The 18,571-nt window shown below is 45.0% G+C and overlaps 2 protein-coding genes across 11 annotated transcripts in view; one reads left to right on the top strand and one right to left on the bottom strand.

Annotated features, from left to right (window-relative positions):
• LOC144277081 (cyclin-dependent kinase 11B) overlaps window positions 1-4,078 on the top strand; it is a 38,066-nt gene extending 33,988 nt beyond the window's left edge. For all 9 annotated transcript variants that reach the window (XM_077837630.1, XM_077837628.1, XM_077837627.1 and 6 more), the window contains one exon: window positions 2,617-4,078. The gene's annotated coding sequence lies outside the window, so the exon portion shown is untranslated. The remainder of the gene's footprint in view (window positions 1-2,616) is intronic.
• The window catches only part of MMP23B (matrix metallopeptidase 23B), a 31,025-nt gene continuing 12,857 nt past the window's right edge, over window positions 404-18,571 (bottom strand). For both annotated transcript variants that reach the window (XM_077837631.1, XM_077837632.1), the window contains exons 3-9: window positions 16,008-16,138; window positions 13,003-13,142; window positions 9,789-9,956; window positions 4,443-4,607; window positions 3,879-3,989; window positions 2,578-2,704; window positions 404-1,263 (exon numbers count right to left, since the gene is read on the bottom strand). In XM_077837631.1, the coding sequence (XP_077693757.1) occupies window positions 1,089-1,263; window positions 2,578-2,704; window positions 3,879-3,989; window positions 4,443-4,607; window positions 9,789-9,956; window positions 13,003-13,142; window positions 16,008-16,138 (1,017 nt within the window). In that variant the 3' untranslated portion in view covers window positions 404-1,088. The remainder of the gene's footprint in view (window positions 1,264-2,577; window positions 2,705-3,878; window positions 3,990-4,442; window positions 4,608-9,788; window positions 9,957-13,002; window positions 13,143-16,007; window positions 16,139-18,571) is intronic.

Genomic DNA, 18,571 nt, shown 5'->3' with positions numbered 1-18,571 from the left:
GAAAGAAGGTAGTTTGCAGGCAGAGAACACTCTATTCTAAGCCAGCTGTAAATGGTAGTGCAGTAGTATTAGAAATAGTTCCTATGTCTTGGTGTGGGGAAGGAATGTGGTAGAAAGATGAACAGGGCCTACTTTGAGCCATACCCTAGACTGATGTAAAGCAACTTAGCCACTGTAAACTTGACTGCAGTGGAGCTAAGGCTCTGTCCTCTAGTTGACCTATAGAACTTGCAGGAGATGAATAATATATAATCAGTAATGATGTATGCATTAAAACCAAGTAATAGTTTTTGTCTAGAAACAGCAATGCCCTGTTGCTGTCTGATGTGGGGCTGTCCCATTATCCATCAGATGTTTACTTGATCCAAGAAACAAAAGCACTTCCATAGTTATTTTAGTGATTTATTGGTAACTTGTTATCTAAGAATGACATCTGATGCAGGCTTGGAAGCTACAGACAGAGGTAAACAACACATTGTGATAAATACAAATCACAGAAACATTTACAGGGGGAAGACGCATTCCCTGGCTATTTTAGTTATGTAACATTTGGAATTAGAGAAATTTTCCCTGGAAAAACTCATTCTAGAGTTAGACCTCCTTCAGTGCTCAAATAACAGCATCCATGTAGAATATAGCCAGGGATTAGTCTTTTGTTTCAAGCCCCGCTGCCATATATTAGCATTTTAGAAAGTTAAAGTACAAAGAAATGCTTGACAAACCCTGGAACATTAACCAGTCCTTTTGTTTCCAATATATATCCAAAGCTATTGCAACATCAAGCTGGTGACCCATTTTTATTCTAAATCCAGGTTCCATTAATACAGTGGATTGGTTAGTTTTTAAATGATCTACAATTACCTGGGTAATCTTGGCTTTAAGATTTTTTTCCCCTCTTTTGCTTGACAGTAAACTCTTGATCGTTGGAAAAATTTCTCCAATGTCCAACTTTCTTGCCCCTCCCCTGGTAGCAGCTGAGTTCTATGCTGGGTTGCTCTGCTGGAGGTTAAACATAAAATGCGGAAGAAGATGGGATTTTTGTCTGAAACTTAACTAGCCGTAACTGATGTCCTCATTCAAGACCCTTGTTAGTGTCTAACCCTAATCCTCCAGGAATAGGTAGTCAGGATTCTTTGCTTTTTCTTCACAATGCAGGTATAGGTTCCTTCGTTAATTGCATTGGCAATAATGCTCATGTGGTCATCATTTAAGGCTAAGTAACCTGGATATGAGTATTCCAGAAGCTCCTTATCTTTATACCAGCTGTCATAAGGAAAATAGTGAGAGTTAAACACACAGCATAGATCAAAGTGCATTGAAGAGGCTTGTCAGTAATAAGAATTTGTATTGGGGTTGTATCATAGCACAGACAAGACCAATTTGAAATGTAGATTAAACTTCAAAAGCCTCTACCTCCCTAGGGACTTAGACATGTCTGAAATTGCCACTAGAAGAAACCTAACTCCCATCACAATCCCTAGGAATCAGGCAGCTAAATACCTTTTGAAGATCTGGATCTAAATCACTTAAGCCCCTAAATTCTATTTTCATAAGTTCGTTAGGGCCAGACCCAGACCCACAAAGGTAGTTAGGTGCCACTGAGCTTCTCAAAACATCCAAGCAGGTTAGGTACTCTATTCCCATTGAAATCAGTGGGAGTTAGGCACTTCACAGTTTATCTGCATTTTTAAATACATCTGAAAATTTTAAAAATGAGTTATTAGTAGGACCCCATTTGAGTCCTACTGGCAGTATTTGTGATTTTATCATGTTTAAAACACAATTCTCATGCTCTGTCCTGTGAAAGAGACTAGAGACAGCCCTGTCATGCACATTGTAGCCAAGTGAAAAATAAGGATTTTCTTCCCTTTCTAATCTTTGTTATTTGCCACAATAGGTTGAAAGTAGTATTAATTTTATAGATTCATCAATTTAAGGCCAGAACAGACCATTGTGATGATCTACTCTAATATAACATAGACCAGAAAATTTCCCTAGGAGTTAGAGTTATTGTTCCTACTATTTAAGTGAAGTAAATAAGCTACTGTGAAAGAGAGACATTCTGATAGTGTTGCACATAGATTCTGGGTTCTTTAAAAAATTTCAAACTAATAATACCTGACACTAACTGTTGCATTCAGTAAAGCATCCCATCCACATTGAGAGGAGGGGCTCTAGCATTTCCTGGTGGGTTAAATTCTACATTGTTTGTTGTGCTCCTCCATCTGTTCTTAGTCCCGCACAATTTAAGTGTCAAATGTGTTTTTGTTCTGTGCAGCATCATCTCACTCTGACAGGGGCTCCTAAATACTACTGCAATACAAATAATAAATGATACATTCTAATTTTAATGGCTATAAAGAGAAGCCTTTTAAATCCATGGGTCTCAGACTAAACTGCTACTTTGTAGTGTCACTTCCATGAGGAAAAGTGTTCTGAACACTGTTTACTCCAGTGAAATCACTACTAATTCAAAGAAAAACCCATCTCAGAGCATTATTTCTGGATGTCTGATATTGTTTTTGTCTGTAAAATGCAGCGTGTCCCAAATGATTGGAATGGGGGAAGAGCACTTACTAAACTTTGCCTTTTTTATGAATAATCTTCTGTCCACAGCGAAAGGTGACATTCCTGCCTTCAGGAACAATCTTGGTTTTCGTCCTGAGTGGAGGAAGAGTTGGTGCTACTGTTGGAAAAGGGAATTCTGTCCACCAGAAGGAGGGAAAAAAAATAGCTAAGTCAGTTTATGCCATTGGAAAGCATTGCTGAAGATAACAGTATTTTTGAGGAACCACACTGCCTTTTAGATTTCCTTTTCTGTATAGTAGTTCTTCAAAGCTTCCTCCTAAATAAGCAAGTATTGGAAAGGCATTACTTTATCATAATTTCCATAGACAAATAACATCCTCTCAGTGCATTTACATGGCACAAGATGACATTGGTTGACTTTTTTCTATCACCACAGCCTTGCCAACACTTGTGATTTTAGCGCAAGTCTCATGATATTTGCTGATTTTTCAGAAGGTGGGGGGTAGAGGAAGGTTTATCCTAGGTCCTGGATTTACATGAGAATCTGTGCAGGGAAACAGTTTACATAAAATATAATCACTGTCATTGAAATGCTGTTCTAAGACATACTTGTTATTAGTCTGAATGGAGGTACACAACCCCAGTGCCCTCTTTCTTTTAGTCCAGGCTCACAAATATAAAACGAAAAGGAGTACTTGTGGCACCTTAGAGCTCACAAATATGTTCCTACTGCATTGTAGCAGGCACGATTAACAAACGACACCTAATCTGCAATTCAGCACTATCAGCTTGCATTCTTCAAAGCCAAAGTGTAGTAATTGCAGTTAATGACATACTTTTTCCCTCTGATAAGATGGGGGAATAGCCTAAAATTTGTTTAACAAAGCAATTACCAGGTTTCAGATTTCCAAAGGGATGGGTTAGATCTAGAGGGTCAAGTGCAAGTTAGACTAACCAACTTTAGCTCACAACTTTCCCACCTCGCCATGTAAATTATGCTACCAAATACCTCACCTCTGAATTTTGCCCTCAAGAGGATCTGATAGGGAAGCAGCACAAGGCACATGGAACAATTCTTGTGTTCACAAACTCTCAGGGTCTTGGGATAAAGTTAAATCAGAGAGGAGGAACACTGACCAGGACAGCAGACTTTTCCATACTCTAGACAACATGCCCTGGGGCTGAAATGCAATAGGCAAAGCAAGGGTGTTAAGGGCATCACTGATAACAAGACTCTTCCAGACCAAAGGATTCAGTAATTTGTCACTAACATTCAGATAGCTCACACAATTTAACATTGTCCTTCTATCAACTCTTATGACCCTTAACCCTGGAAGAGGAGCTGATACCATAGCAGAAATCACAGCTGGACGGACAGTGCTTTTTCATCAACTTCCTACGAGTCTCACAGAAACCTTTCCGAGTCCATGATGGACATACGAATAGTCTGTCTGTGCAGCCTGAAATGAAAGGAGACAAAGCATTAAAGGGACAAGTGCCATTTCTGTATGTGAAAGAAAGTGATGTGCAATAAAACAACATTGGATCACGTTGTGTGAGCTTGATCTGCCATGGGTAGGAATCAGCCTTAAATAAGAACATAAGTAGTGTGCACTTTCCTGTATTTACATTAATTAACAATGGGCATGAAGTGAATGCACTAGGCTGGACCCTCAGTGGAACTGTGAATTTGCCCCAGGTGAAGGTCTGATCCCGTTGACTTCAATGGAGCTACGACACTAGGTGAGGCTCTGACCCACTATTCCTTAATGCCAGTAGACAGCTGTGCAGTGCAACGTCATTTTGAAGCCATAATAGGCATCAGGAAATCAGTGCTGCTCAGGATCAGGCCTTTAGTCTGGTGCTCTTTACACTAACAGCTACAAGAAACAAACCCTTTCCTCTCATCTCACCATAGAGTCTGTGAATCCCCCACATGTCATCCTGGGAGATGGTCTTTTTCCCAGTTAAAGTGGCATTGATGTGCATCAGGGCATTAGAGTTCAGGGAGTGCATGAGTCCCAGGGCATGTCCAATTTCATGAGCTGCTACATGTACGAGGTCTGTAAGCCAAACACCTGGGAGAGGAAAAGAACAGCAGCAGAAGTTACACAGCATGGTTCTGTTCACTCACCTCAAAGTATAACAATGGATTCAGCTCAGTCAGGACGCAATTTCAGACTTTGTTCAGGAATTGTTTTGTCTGGGGATTTGCCCCAATCCCATCTCCGGTGCATCAGCAGTGGATATTTGCACCAGCAGCTCGTACCCTGGTTTCATGCACTGTGCAAACAGCAGCTTTGCCTGTAAGAATTTACATTAGAGCTGCTACATTTGTGCCTGAAATCAGGACAAAACCCCAGCATGACCAGGCCAATGTGTTTCTGGTAACATTCTCCCTTGTTATTCCTACAGCATCATGCTTAACTAGGACATGATCATTTAAGGATGAAACCATTAGCCATTTACATATATAAAGCACGCTGTTTTGATTGTTCTGCGTACACTTGGGGATAAAACTCCTACAAGGCAGGTTACATTTTTGTTGTACTGACTTAGCATCCCCTTAAGATGTAGAACTGAACTGCAACTTCTTGGAGACTTAGCAGCAGAGATGGATAGATTTTAACAGAAGGATGATGATGATGATGATAATCGTCTACTCATAAGACAGGCCAGAGAATCTCACCCAACAATTTCTGCATCAAGTCAATTTGTGATTGAACTAGAGCAGCGCTCAGAGAAAGATCGCATCTTACAAATTTGCTTAATGCATTAAATGGGAGTCTCTGGAAATGCTGGTTTACCTTTGTTTTTTGGCTGTGTCTCAAGGCACTTTTCGATGGTGGATGAGAGAATCTTCTGTCCCTGTCTATTGTGATGTTAATTTGCATCTGTGCACCCACATATTGCAGCCCTTCTGAAGAATCGTCCATCTGAGGAGCACCGTGTGCTTTACAAACATTAGTGAAGTCAGCCTTGCAGCAACATCAGTATCATCATTGCTGTTTTGAAGGCAAGCAATTACAGGGACTGGATCTCCTCTCATTCAAGTCACTGCAACTCAGAAGCATCTCTACTGAAGTCAATGGGGTTACATTGCTGCCAAACCAGTGAGAGTGAGAAATCAGGTCTAGGAGTTTGTGGCAGAGCCAGGAATAAAATTCCAGTCTCCCGACTTCCTGTTCCAGGCCGAGGCCTGAGCCCCAGAACCACCCTTTGTACCCTGAGACTTTGGAATGACGATTTTAATTGAATTGTGACACACACAGCTCTTCTTGCCCTCAGCTAGGAACTTGAACTCTTCAGTTCCCCTCGTGCTCTGAACCCTTGACAGATGTACCCTGTTCCTCACTTGGTACCCATCATTCCTGATGTGGCTAAGAAATTTACTGCGATACCTCGTTTCCTCGAAATAGCTTTTAGGGAGCTTCATGGTTTATGCGGATATCTTTCTGGATTCTGCCACCTTCTTGGTGGAGTGGGGACGACAAACACTCACCCACCGTAACTACCGCAAACCCAAATGTGGTTAACGTTGTACCAGCAGCTGTTTGCAGAAAAACAAGTTACCAGTTGATAAGTATATGGTTTGCTGGCTAGCAGACAACACCCATAAAATATGAACATCGGATTTTTAGTATCACCATCACACTGCCATGGAATGCATTTAATCTTCAGCTCAGGGTTTGTGTGGTTTTTTCTCCCCTCCCCCAATACAAATGTTAGAGAATCTTGTAACATGACCTCGCTCCATCTCTCTTTGAATATACGTTGACGTTCCTGCTTTAAATGCCTTACAAACAGCCTTAGTCCCTGGAAGGTTTGTCTGGGGTTTTGTTTTGGTCTAGTTTCTATTTCCTTGTGCTTTGAGGGAAAAAAATGTTGTTACAAGTCATTTTGGATTATCATTGAAATTCTCTCTCCCAACTGGTTTCATAACCCTGTTGTCTGAGCTGTTTGTTGTTTTTCCTATAGCTCTGTAAGCATGTGACATACTTCGCAACAGGTTAAAATTAAAAAGTCAAACAAAATCCAAAAATCCTTGTCCTGAAGATGTAAAAAAGCACTTGAAATAATCCTGCAGTGGCTGGGAAAGGATTAGGGGTGAAATCCACCCCTGTGCAGAGGGCCAGCACCAGACCGTATACATCATTTAATTCCTACCTTACTTTAGCAGTAGGATGCAGGATCTTTTAGTTGAAGGCAGCAATTCAGATGCACAGCGACTGTAATGAGCTGTAAGCCACTGGACCAGTGTCCACATAAAAAAAAATTATTACCCATATCTGACCCCTGGCAGGCAGCCTCAGAAGAGAGACCCAGGCTGACCGCAGAGCCTGAACTACCCTCTCCAGAACAGAGGTGATATTGGCAGGGAGTTAGGAGACTCTCATGCTGCTGCTGCTTTACTCAGTCTGACTTCCATCTTCAGAAGTGGTCCAACAACTGTCCAATTTTCTGCCAATCTGACCCTCCCATTTCACACTGGTTAAGCACTCTGATGTTGTGTGCCTGCTATAGGCCTAAGTGGGAATTATACGGTGTATAGGTCTGTGCTGGACCCGTGCACAGCAGTGCAAGTCATCCCTTGTCTTTTCCCCCATCACTGCAGAACTATTTCTAGTGCTTTATCCAGTTTAACTATAACATGTTACAAGTGCTTCCACTACTTCCCATTGGAGATTATTCTAGCCCAGTAACTCTCACCAGCAGGATATTTTCCTTGATAGCAAACCTAAATTTTCCCTCTCTTAATTGTATCCCATTACTTCTATCTAAGGGCTCATCTACACTGGGAAAAATTAATCTGAATTAACTAAAACGCTGTACATTTAAAGTGGATTAGTTAAACCAATTAAATCCGTGTGGAAACACACACATTCAGAATTAAAGCGGCTTTAATTTCAAAGTGAATTAAACTAAACCAAACTAAGGTTGCTTTAATTCTGAATGAGAGCATACATACAGGGTTTTAATATGATTTAACTAATCTACTTGAGAAGCTAATTCAAATTAAGGCCTGGTCTACCCTCAAGAGTTACATTGGCATAGCTACATGGTCAGGGGTGTGAAAAAACCACACACCCCTTGGCGATGTAACCACCAGGTGTAGACACAGCTATGACAATGAAATAAGGCTTTCATTGACACAGCTGACATTGAGTACATCTACACCATGGAGACTATCACCTATAGCTATGCTGGCATAACCCCAAAGTGCAAAGACAGCCCATACTGATGGATGGTATAGGAACACCGCCTCCCTGACTGACAGTAGCTACATCGACAAAAGCATATATATATATATGTGTGTATATAAAGTCTGCTGCAGTTTCCACGGTATGCATCCGATGAAGTGAGCTGTAGCTCACGAAAGCTCATGCTCAAATAAATTGGTTAGTCTCTAAGGTGCCACAAGTCCTCCTTTTCTTTTTACATCGACAAAAGCATTCTTCCATCAAAGAACCCCCAGTGTAGATGCAGCTAAATTGGCATAGCTACCTTGGTCAGGAATCTGAATTTTTTATATGCCTTATAGCTGTAGCTATGGTGACCTAAAAGTTCAAGTTTTTTGTTCAGGGAGATTGTGTACCTACACCAACAGAAAAACCCCTTCTGTCAGCGTAGGCTGTGTCTACACTATGGGGCTATGCCAGCGAAGTCTCTGTAGTGCAGACATATCCTGACTTTCCCAAGTGTGGCCCCGTAGAGACAAGCCATAAGTAATTCCTCTCCATCCTTGGTGTTCCCAGTCTTTCACTTACATGTCAACTGTTCGGTCATGTTATGATCTTTTTTGTGAATTGAAAATAGTGTGTATAAATAAAATGTCAATATTTTTGAAAGCAACTAGAGATTTTGGTTGCCTAATCGGAAGTACTATAATGACCCTGATTGTCAGGAAGAATAGAGCATGGCTCTCTGAAAAGTCAAGTCCCTCTAAGAGGTCTCAAGTTGGAAACCCAGAATCACCAGTCACTTAAAAACATCTTAGTAAACATACACATGCACAGATATGTCATATATGTAATATTACTTACATTTACAGAACATGTGTTCTCACACACACACACAAAAGAGATAAAAGACCTTCTGCTAAAATGATAAAAAACAGGAACACACGGGATACATTTCTAAAGCTTCTCCTACCCTGCTTTTTTGGTAACAAACAAAAAACTTAACTTCAAAGAAATAACATTTGCCTTATGAAATGAGCTTGCTGACTGGTCAGGGACCATCTGCTTGTAATTTAATGTTACTTTAGACATTGTTTAAAAAAAAAAATAACCAAGATAACTTTAGGTGCCCACAAGCTTGAAAATGACCATGTATGCAGGAAAGCTGGTTACAGAGGACAACAAAAATGTGAACAACCATGCCAAGAAATCTAAGTAACATAACGTGGCCCTCCCCAGAGATAGCACAGCTGCTTGGACTGAAGCCAGTCCTGATTATTTGTAATGTGGTTGGAGCCCACTGAATTACTCAGAAAGAGCTGGAACAGCCACCAAAACAAGAATATTCCATGGCTGGAGTTCAGTCACACGACAGCAATACCAACAGCCACAAAAATCACACCAAACTTTCCTTTTGTCTCTCCCAGTATTGATTAAACAGTGAGAAAATCTGCACCTAAATAAAGACCTAAGGCCAAATCTTGCTCACCTTACACAAGCAGTTCTATTCAAGCTACTGAGACTTTGCGTGAGGAAGTTGGCCCCTACAGCAGTAAACTCCTGATAAAGTTATACATTCCATTCCATCACAGTCTCATGAAGTCAGTAATGCCTCTCCTTCTGCAGGGACAATGGATATCAACGCAATCTAGCTAGCTGCAGGTTCATCACCCTCTTCCACACACACTGAGAAAAATGGATCATGGTTGGAAACATCTTCCAAAAGGCTTGAACTGATGGGGTGAAACACCTTTTATAGGTCAGTAGCATGTGCCAGGTTGGTCCATCAAAGGTAATATCTATCTAGAAAATAATGGCTCCTGCAGACTTAATTATGACACTGATACTGTGCCTCCATAACAACTAAAAATAGGTTCAAAATCCCTCTGAGTGCTGGGGAAGTTTCAGTCTGGAACCAGACTTTGGAACATGGCGAGTCCCTCCCTAACAACAACCTCCTCCATCGGCATGTGTGTCTTGTGAACCTTTCAGGATTTTGAGAAGAGTGAGCAACATCATTGTGGAAAGATGCAATCAGTCTGTTGGAGATGTAGATCCCCGTGGAGACAAGTTACATACCCTTTTTCCAGCTGAACCGGGTGTTTCCCAATATCCAATATTCATGGTCATCAAAATGGATTTCTCCATTTTTGGGGAAGAAAGCATGGGCAAGCTCCCCTGTTGTCCCATCGAAACAATGATGGATGAGTGACTCCAAGCAATCAGTGTGGTTTATGGAATAGAAGCCTGTGAAAGAGAATACATAGAGTGAGACTAGTCAGTATACTTCATACATGCATGACTGAATGAACAAGAGTCTCAGGGACATATTCTAACATGGAAGTTTTCCATCCTACGGATGCACAGAAGGAAAACCGAACTTAAAGAGATAGTTAGAAATGAGGGTTGAATAATACAAACCAGGTCCAACTCTGAACTGTTTGGGCTGACATTGGATTCAGGGTGGTCTCCAAAGGACACAAGTTAAGCTTCCCTTTAGAGAGGAGCTCCTGTTTCAACACCAAGTGGAAACTCCTTCTTCTTTAATCAGGGCACTGAAGAGGAGGCAGTGACCCAATCCATCAAATGCTAAGCCTAAGCACTGTATGGACACCAGCAACCACAGCCCAGCATGCCCACCTCCCGTCACGTGAAACCACTTCCCCGATCTCTACCCATTCTGGTCAACAACTGCTTTCTGCACTCCTACAAGAAGCTATGTGAACTTTTACTCTAAGTCATCTAATGCAGCTTGGATCATTTTGGTCTTTCTTTGCAACTGTGAATGCCTTTCACTGTGTGTGTCTTGTACAGGGCTACTACGTGCACCAGTCTGGCATACAAGCCTGTAGCCTCTGCTTAATCCAGGTTTCCCACAGGGGAATTAGTTTAGTGATTGAGGCAGTGTCAGAATCTCTCCATGTTTTCCCAGTAGTGAGCCCTCCCATGTCTGCAATGGGCTCTCTAGCTACTGCCTAGAGGTCTGGGAGGAGACTATCAATTCTGCTACTACTGACAGCTGGTGGAGACTCTGCTATAAGGGTGGCCTAGCGTTTAGGGCACTGGACTGATACTCAGGAAATCTGGGTTCTACTCCCGGCTTTGTCACTGGCCTGCTGGGTGGATCAACAACTCGCATCGCTGCACCTCAGTTTCCCCATCTGTAAACTGGGGAAACTTTGTGAAGAGCTTTGAGATCTAGAGATGAAATACGCACTAGAAGCCAACTTCTTCTGGTGCTAGTGGGTGCTCGTGTCCCCCAGCCCCGCCTCCCTCCCTGAGCACGCTGCATTCCCCTTACTCCCCCCTCCCTCCCAGCACTTGCCACATGAAACGGGGGAGCTCTCGGGAGGAGGCAGAGGTGAGCGGGGGGGGGGGAGCTGCCGGTGGGTGCAGAGCACCCACTAATTTTTCCCCTTGGGTGCTCCAGCCCCGCAGCACCCATGGAGTCAGCGCCTATGCCTAGAAGGGGGAGGTATGATCATCTAAAGCCATACAAAGATCCTTGGGCTGGGACCAAGTCTTTATAATAGTGCCCAGGCCATAATTTGAACTCCTTTGCTGAGCTGCTGCTACTTATAAAGGGTTATTTAGTTATAACCACTTGCCTGCAACGAATGTCCATCCAAAGCTCTTTACAAATGCCTCTGGGAGGCAGATAAGTGTTGTCCCCATTTTAAATCTGAATTTAACACAGACATGGAGAGGTTAAGTGACTTGCTCCAGGCCACTGCGCAGAACCTGGCTCTCAGGCCTGCACTCTAGTTACATTTCATGCAGTTCTTAATAGGTGCCTGCTGGAATAGGGCTCTGTGGAGCTCCTACGTGGCAGCATTTCGCTCTGTTAGGCAAGGCCCCTGGGGAGGTGGATCATCTGCTTTCAGGTGGTGTCACACAATAGCAGAGCGAGAAACATGTTGCAAAACAATGGAAACTTTGCTGGAAATCCTGAAGACACCGCAGTCTGCACAGGAAGGAATTATCATGTCTCCCATAGGCCATAAATCCTTAAAGGAATTTACATCTAGAATGTGAAACTAACCAGATGATCCAGGATTAAAAGCTGCATTGTGATTGCCCAGGGCTGAGAGCTTCAGAAAGGCACCCAGTGAACCTGCATAGCAGCTGAGAAGGGAAATGGCTCAGTAAGATCTGTGGAGATAAACAAGGAAACGGGAGCTGAAGCAACCTACCAACGTGCAGCCGAATCCTTGAGGTTGAAGCTGAGGCTTGGTTTTGCAAGGGATTGCACAGTGGATGGTGAGAAAGGAACCAGAGTTAAGGATAACTAATCGGATTTAAAGAATGGTCTGGAGTACCTGGAGAGCTAGCAGGGTGGGGAGAGAGAATAATAATAGCTAGCTTTTGTACAGTACTTTTCATCTGGCAATCTCAAGGCACTTTACAAAGGAGGTATCATTATCCCCATTTCACAGATGGCAAACCTGAGGCACAGAGAAGTGAAGTGACTTGCCCCAGGACACCAGCAGGCCAATGGGAGAGCTTGGAATAGAGCCCAGGTCACCTGAGTCCCAGTCCAGTGTTCTGTCCACTAGGCACCACGGCTAGCCCAGAGAAGGAGAAGCTGTATTGAACTTCCTCTTCAGTTAGTGTGTTTGTACCTGTAAGAGCAGCTCAGATACCTTGGGGACAAGTGTGATATAAATATATAGGTAGACCTTGCTCTGCATGAGGAAGAGGAAGCAAGTTGAACAGCAGGGAGAATACTGCTGAGCTGTTCTTCCTCCTGGGGCATGTGGAGTGCTATTAGGATTTCTCTATAAATAAAATACCAGGAGGCATCATGGCTACCAGTCAGCATACCGGTCTAGGATCCAGGAGAACTGTGCTCTATTCTGGGGTCTGCCACAGACTCACTGTGACTCTGGGTGAGTCACTTCACTTCTCTGCACTTTAGTTTTTGCATCTCTGAAATGGGGATAATCCTGCTTCACAGGGGTGTTGGGAGTTTTCACCGTCTGAGCTCCCTGGATAGCAGGCGCTAGGGAAGTGATAAATACTATAGCCCCTTCTCTTGCTGAATACACTGAGTTAGATTCCTCCCAGAGGGAAGGCAGGTGCACCGAAGGTCTGGGGCTGCATCACCAATACCAGCCAGAGGGTGTGGTCCAGCCTGTGCTGTGGGGAGGAGCATTCCAGTTGCAGGACTCACCCCAAAAGTTCTGCAACCAAATGCTCCAAGGAACACAGACCCCCTTTTGGAGACACAACATCCCCTAGTGCCAGAGCCCACTCTCTTTAGCGCAGGACCCCAGGGTCCTTGCAGACCTACCTATTTCCAGGTCACTAGACAAGTTGGGTGGCACCTCCTTGAAGTTGAATGGTGAAACGTTGCTCCACATTCGGAAAGCAGCTGCCAACCCCTTCCGTGTGTCACTTTCATTAATGAGGTTTCTCGGGAAGGACACGATTCTGCAGGGAGACACAGACTGGCTTTAGACAGATCCCAGACTATCCTCCTGCATCAACTGAAGGTTCCTGTACTGCTCACATGGAAAGGTTCCCTTCTTAAAGAGTTTCACTGAACTAGACTATTGATCTAGTCCAAAGCCCATTGCAATCAGTGAAAACCTTTCCATTGACTTTATGGGTTCAGAGCAGGCCCTATTTGCAGAATAGCAGATAGTTTAATTAGGGTGATTAACTCTTTAATCTGTGCAATGAGGAGATACCACAATGCTCGGTGGGCAACATGAAGCCAACAAGTTAATGGCTCTTAATTTTTGCCCATGCTACAGCAGGCTCTGGCTTTTCACTGCTCTGCTCAGGGGCTGAAGGGAGCCGGGGCATTTGTGCTGTTCTGCAGCATCCCTGGTTATTTGTCTGGGCTGGTGGCCGGCACTGACCTCTGCTGTCCATTTGGAAGGACTGGCCAGCAGCTCACCACCACTGACTGGACAAGGTGACAATGACAATTGTGCACGTAGGACAGTCTACGACCCCAAGAGCCAGGCTGTGGGAAGAGGACCCCACAATGGCTGCTGGGGGATTTGACCTAGTGCTGACTGGGATGGTTCAGTGGGTGCTGGGGAGAAGGGGAACATGGGACAAGGTGCAGTGAGACAGCTGTGTGGCTGAAGGAGTGAGATGGAACTGCTACCCAGGGAAACCAGGGAGTGGCACTACTAGACTGAGCACTACTAGACTGCTCACACTGAAATGTCCACTCGACCCCTTTCTCAGTGCCCCAGGAACTCCCATTCCGTAGCTCCTGTGTAGGTGAAAGGGGCTGGTTGAGAGCCACAGGCAGCTAGAGCCCCACTCCTCTCCGCGGCCTACATCAAATTAATGCAAATATAGCTGGATCCTCCTTCCTTTCTTGTTTATTGGTTTAGAGACTTTCCCATCCATTTCAGTCCTGGTCTGGGAAGCCTCCCAGCTGGAGCAAGACTCTCCCTGCCCCAAAACAACCCTCCTCCTAATGCAGAGTGGAGGCTATGACAGGCATTCCCTGCTGCCAGAGGCCACTTTCAGGTCTCTGAGACTAATCTGGTTAGACCTGCATCTGCTAAGCAGCTGCTGCCTTGGCAAATCACTTCAGAGAGGGCTTGCTGTACTTTAAAGGACTGGCCAGATGGGGGGGTGTATCATAAAGGGGTGGTTGTCACCACTTATTACACTGAATAAACTTTTAACTGACTCAGGAGTTCCCAGAAGGGCGCCCTACCCTCTCAGCCAGGATGTTAACAAGAGACCTTTCTTCAGCAACACCTGAGGACTCCTGCCAAGGCTGAGGTACAAACCACATCCAGACCCCTGGCCTGCTGCCTGAGGTTCACCAGAATGGCATGGTCACACCTACCAGGCCTCAGCTGGCTCTGGAGGGATTCCCCAGGCACACTCGCTGCACTGTGCTTGCTGTGTCTACACTCCTGCTAATGTACGTGAGAAACATTCAACAGACCCCCACCATCCAGTACGTCTGCTTACTGCTCCTCAGCATCCCAAAGAGGCAAAGCATCCGTCAGGACATCAATGCCATTGTCCATCATGGTTGGCCTGCCTCACTGATGGGCACACATTGGCAGGCCAGAAGCTATTCATCCATTGGTGATTTCAGGGGGTGTTTTGCCTAAGGGCTGAACACTTCGTAATTTCAGTTATTGCAGTGAGGCCAGAAAGTAACAAAAAAGGGCTAGATCCTCAGGTGGTGTCATTCAGCACAACTTTGGAGCTATGTCAGCTCACACCAGCAGAGGAGCTGACCTATAGATTTAGGATTGTGTCATTCCAGAGAGCATTGTTTTGACTCAAGTTTGGGGTGTGCTCTCCTGTTGGAGTCTATATGACACATATTGTGCAGTGCACACAAGGCCATTTTCTCTGCTGCAACCTGGTGCATCACCACCAAGTTCAAGGACTTGCACCAGCTTATACTAGTGGTGAATTAGGTTCCTTATTATCTTTTGGTTCCACAGATACTTGTCTTTGAGCTATTGGCAGAAGCAGCCTGCTTATTTCACAAAGGAAAATGCCATCATCATTGTACATGCATATCGCTCCACCCCCTCCAGAACAGATCATTGCTCCCTTTACAGCTACAACGTGTCACCAATGTACAGCCACTTCTGAAGCAGCCAGCTGGCACACAATATTCTGGACAGTGATGTTTGTGGGTAGGAAATTTGGCCATTGATATTGAGTTGAACCCTCCATTCTTATGAGAAGTGCCAGGTAATTCTACCATCCTATGAAACCTTGGTTTTTAGGATCTAATCTGAAAGATAACGTTCAACTTCTGCCACAAGCTCAGAGTTTTCGTGCTGGACTAACTCTGCTCCCATTGAAGACACGGAGAATTTTTACAAACAACTTCACGGAGAGCAGAGTGAACTAGGACCACCCAGAGTGAACTAGGACCAAATATATTTACCTTGGAGGGGTGAATGGACCACACGATGGAGTCAAAGGGAATTGTAGGCGTGTCAACCCGGAATTCATCCCAGATCAGCACCAAATCCAGTAGAAACCTGTAGGTTTCTGCAGATGTTAGCAAGCATCATACCATGAATGGCATACCATGCATTGGTTCCTTATATAATGAGTCTTGCTCGGAGCATGATCTGTGCAACCCGTGGGAGAGACCTAGCAGTATTTTTATGAAGAGAGCCTATTCTAATGTGTGTCTGGATAACTAATTGTTCCCAGCTGTCCACTGCTCACAAGCAGTTCAATTAGCACAAGGATCCACAGCTGGAAAACGTACGTGTCAAATGCAGGAAGGCACAAAGCAAACATTGCAGACCCGGCACAGGCAGAGTTAACACATGTTCATACCTGTACGTCAGGTTGAAGTGGTCCCATTTCAGCTGCCCTGGTGTAAGTGTGTATCGTTTTCTCCGTGTACGGGGTAGGTGTGGGAGAGCTGGGGCACTCACCCCCCGAAAGCCAGGCGATATGGCATCTTCCTTAAAAGACAAACAGGAGGTTAAAGGAGTTGGAGCCGCTCAAGCAGCGTGTCTAAACCTGCCCATTTAAGGGCACTTGCATATGTTGGTACCTACTTGTGGGCCCCTGGGTGTCCCTCCCAAAGCAGTAATGCTTCTGGTAGGACTGCAAAGCATTGACTGTCTGATGCTGCAATCTTCCTAAACTGTACCCCCAGTGAGGAGATCTGGTGAAAACCAACCTCCTCATCTTCCCCCCACCAACTCCCTCCTAGTGCCTGGGGCTGGGAATGTGTTTTAGGGAGTCCATTCATGTGTGGGAGTCTGCACTGTGTTAGCACAGAAAATACACAGCAAGATTTATCTTGACAGACTACTCAGAATGCTCTAAAGCAGAGGTGGGCAAACTATGGCTCACGGGCTGGCCGTCCTGCTCGGCCCCTGAGCTCCCAGCCGGGGAGGCTAGCCCCCGGCCCCTCCCCCGCTGTCCCTCCTCCCCACCCCTGCTCTAAAGGTTACTATGCAAGAAAGCAGAGAGTACAAAGCACCAGGAATGGCCAAAAGAGAGGGGTCCTCTCCTGGCAGGAGATGAACTACATGGGAGCTCATCAGCCATTTCTGTCTCTGACATCTATTGGCTGGATTCTCTAGTCTGCTAATGCCAGTATAGAGTAGAAAGTCAGTGGAGAATTTCCTCTTAACCAGGAAACCCCACTGGGAAAGGTGGCTCCCACAACTATACCCCCAGACCCTGGAGTAAGGGGGTGTGTTGGGGGGAGTTCTTAGTGACAGGGGACAGGCAGGAAGGAAAGGGAGCAGAGTTTCACTACTCCGGAGTCTAAGGGACCTTAGGTCAGTGGTGTAAGTTACTAGACCTGCCTCTGTACAGCCCTAACTTGTGCTAGGTGGCCCAGAATGAGTCAAACTGAGAGTCTGTGGCCACAGGGATCGCAGCAGTTCCTGGAAAGTTCTCACTTCATTTTATTTTGCCAACTTTCTCTAGCATCATCCATATGCGAGATGAAACACTGGGTGAATGAGTCAAACGGGCTCACATTTGTGCCGGGGTAGCTCTTTATGAAGTTGGATTGTGGACCTGAAACGCCCTGAAAGTAAACTGGAAGCATTGGAGACACTTTAAAAACAATAAAAGCAATCCCTTTAGTTTGCTGCTGTCCCCAACTTTATTGGATTAGGCAAGAGGCCTGCCTGGCTCTTTTGAGTTCTCCTGGCAGACAGGGAAAGGACGAGGTGTGACACTGATCCCTGAAGGCTACCTTCTACTAACTCTGCCTCCTATGCTCAGGATTAATGTACTGTGTATTTACTGTATGTCTTTGCTCCAAGGATGTCAAAACAATAATAATACAATACATTAGCAATATGACTAATAATTCTCAAACGTGGCTTAATTAAGCCTCACAACACCCCCGTGTAGAAGGCAAGAATTATCTTCACTTTACACATGAAGGAGCCGAGGCCCAGAGAAGTGAAACAACAGACCCAAGGTCACACAACAAGTTAGGGGCAGTGGCAAGATAGAACCCAAACATGCTGTCTACCAGCCCATGCTCTAGTTACCAGACAGCGCGGCCTGCCCCTTAGCTAACATTGCCTGTCAAAAGGCCAAGAGACTCCATTGTAGCTGGGAACCTGAGTCTCTTCTGTGTCCACCAGCCAGGTCCACCAACTATAGGTTACCTGGCTTCTCCCCCTTGTTCCAACCTTAGGTTGAATCCCAACCTGGAAGCACCACTTGTCTTCACTGGGGAGACAGGCCTCATGCCAGCTCAGCTGTGGTTCTGACCCAGTTTTGTGACATGGATTCCTGTTCTCTGGGGAGTAACTGAAAACAACTGAATTCTTTAAATGTAAGGACTTCAAGGTTGCCTTGGTGCCCAGGGATTGGTCAGTGCTGGGCATGGGACACCAGAGCAGGTGGACCGGGGGATAACAACTAATCAGGTACTTTTTGCTCTTCTGCAGCACCTTTGATCCAAGAATTTCAAAGCAGGTCACATATGACAATGAATTAAGCAAGTCCTACGTGCTTGGGTTTTGCCTTAGCTGCTTTTCTTAAGGCAGGAGCAATCCCACTGGCCTTAGTGGTGCCCATTCTCAGTTACGGTAGGGCCCTTTTATGCCGCTCTGGCAATGTAAGGCAGCCATAAAAATGGGTAGAAACAGCTCCCTGGGAATACCCTGAACAGGGGGCCACCTCAGTTGGTGCCGAGCTGGTGTCTTGACTCCATCCCTGCCCTGCTCCCAGTCCCTGGGTGTCAGAGCAAACCGGATGTGCAGCGAGGGGACATGATGCTATTGTCTATTTCTCAGGGCTCATGGGAAGCACAGCGTACATTAAAGCAACCCTGAAGCTGCTCTGACTGACATCAGGGGCTGGGCACTGACCCAGGATAAAAGGAGTTTAAAAATGTGGTTTAAAGCCACGTTGTC

This window comes from Eretmochelys imbricata, chromosome 18 (genome assembly GCF_965152235.1).
Source record: "Eretmochelys imbricata isolate rEreImb1 chromosome 18, rEreImb1.hap1, whole genome shotgun sequence".
Lineage (NCBI taxonomy): Eukaryota > Metazoa > Chordata > Testudines > Cheloniidae > Eretmochelys > Eretmochelys imbricata.
The sequence above is the reverse complement of the archived record's forward strand: the minus strand, read 5'-3'. Positions and strand labels throughout refer to the sequence as shown.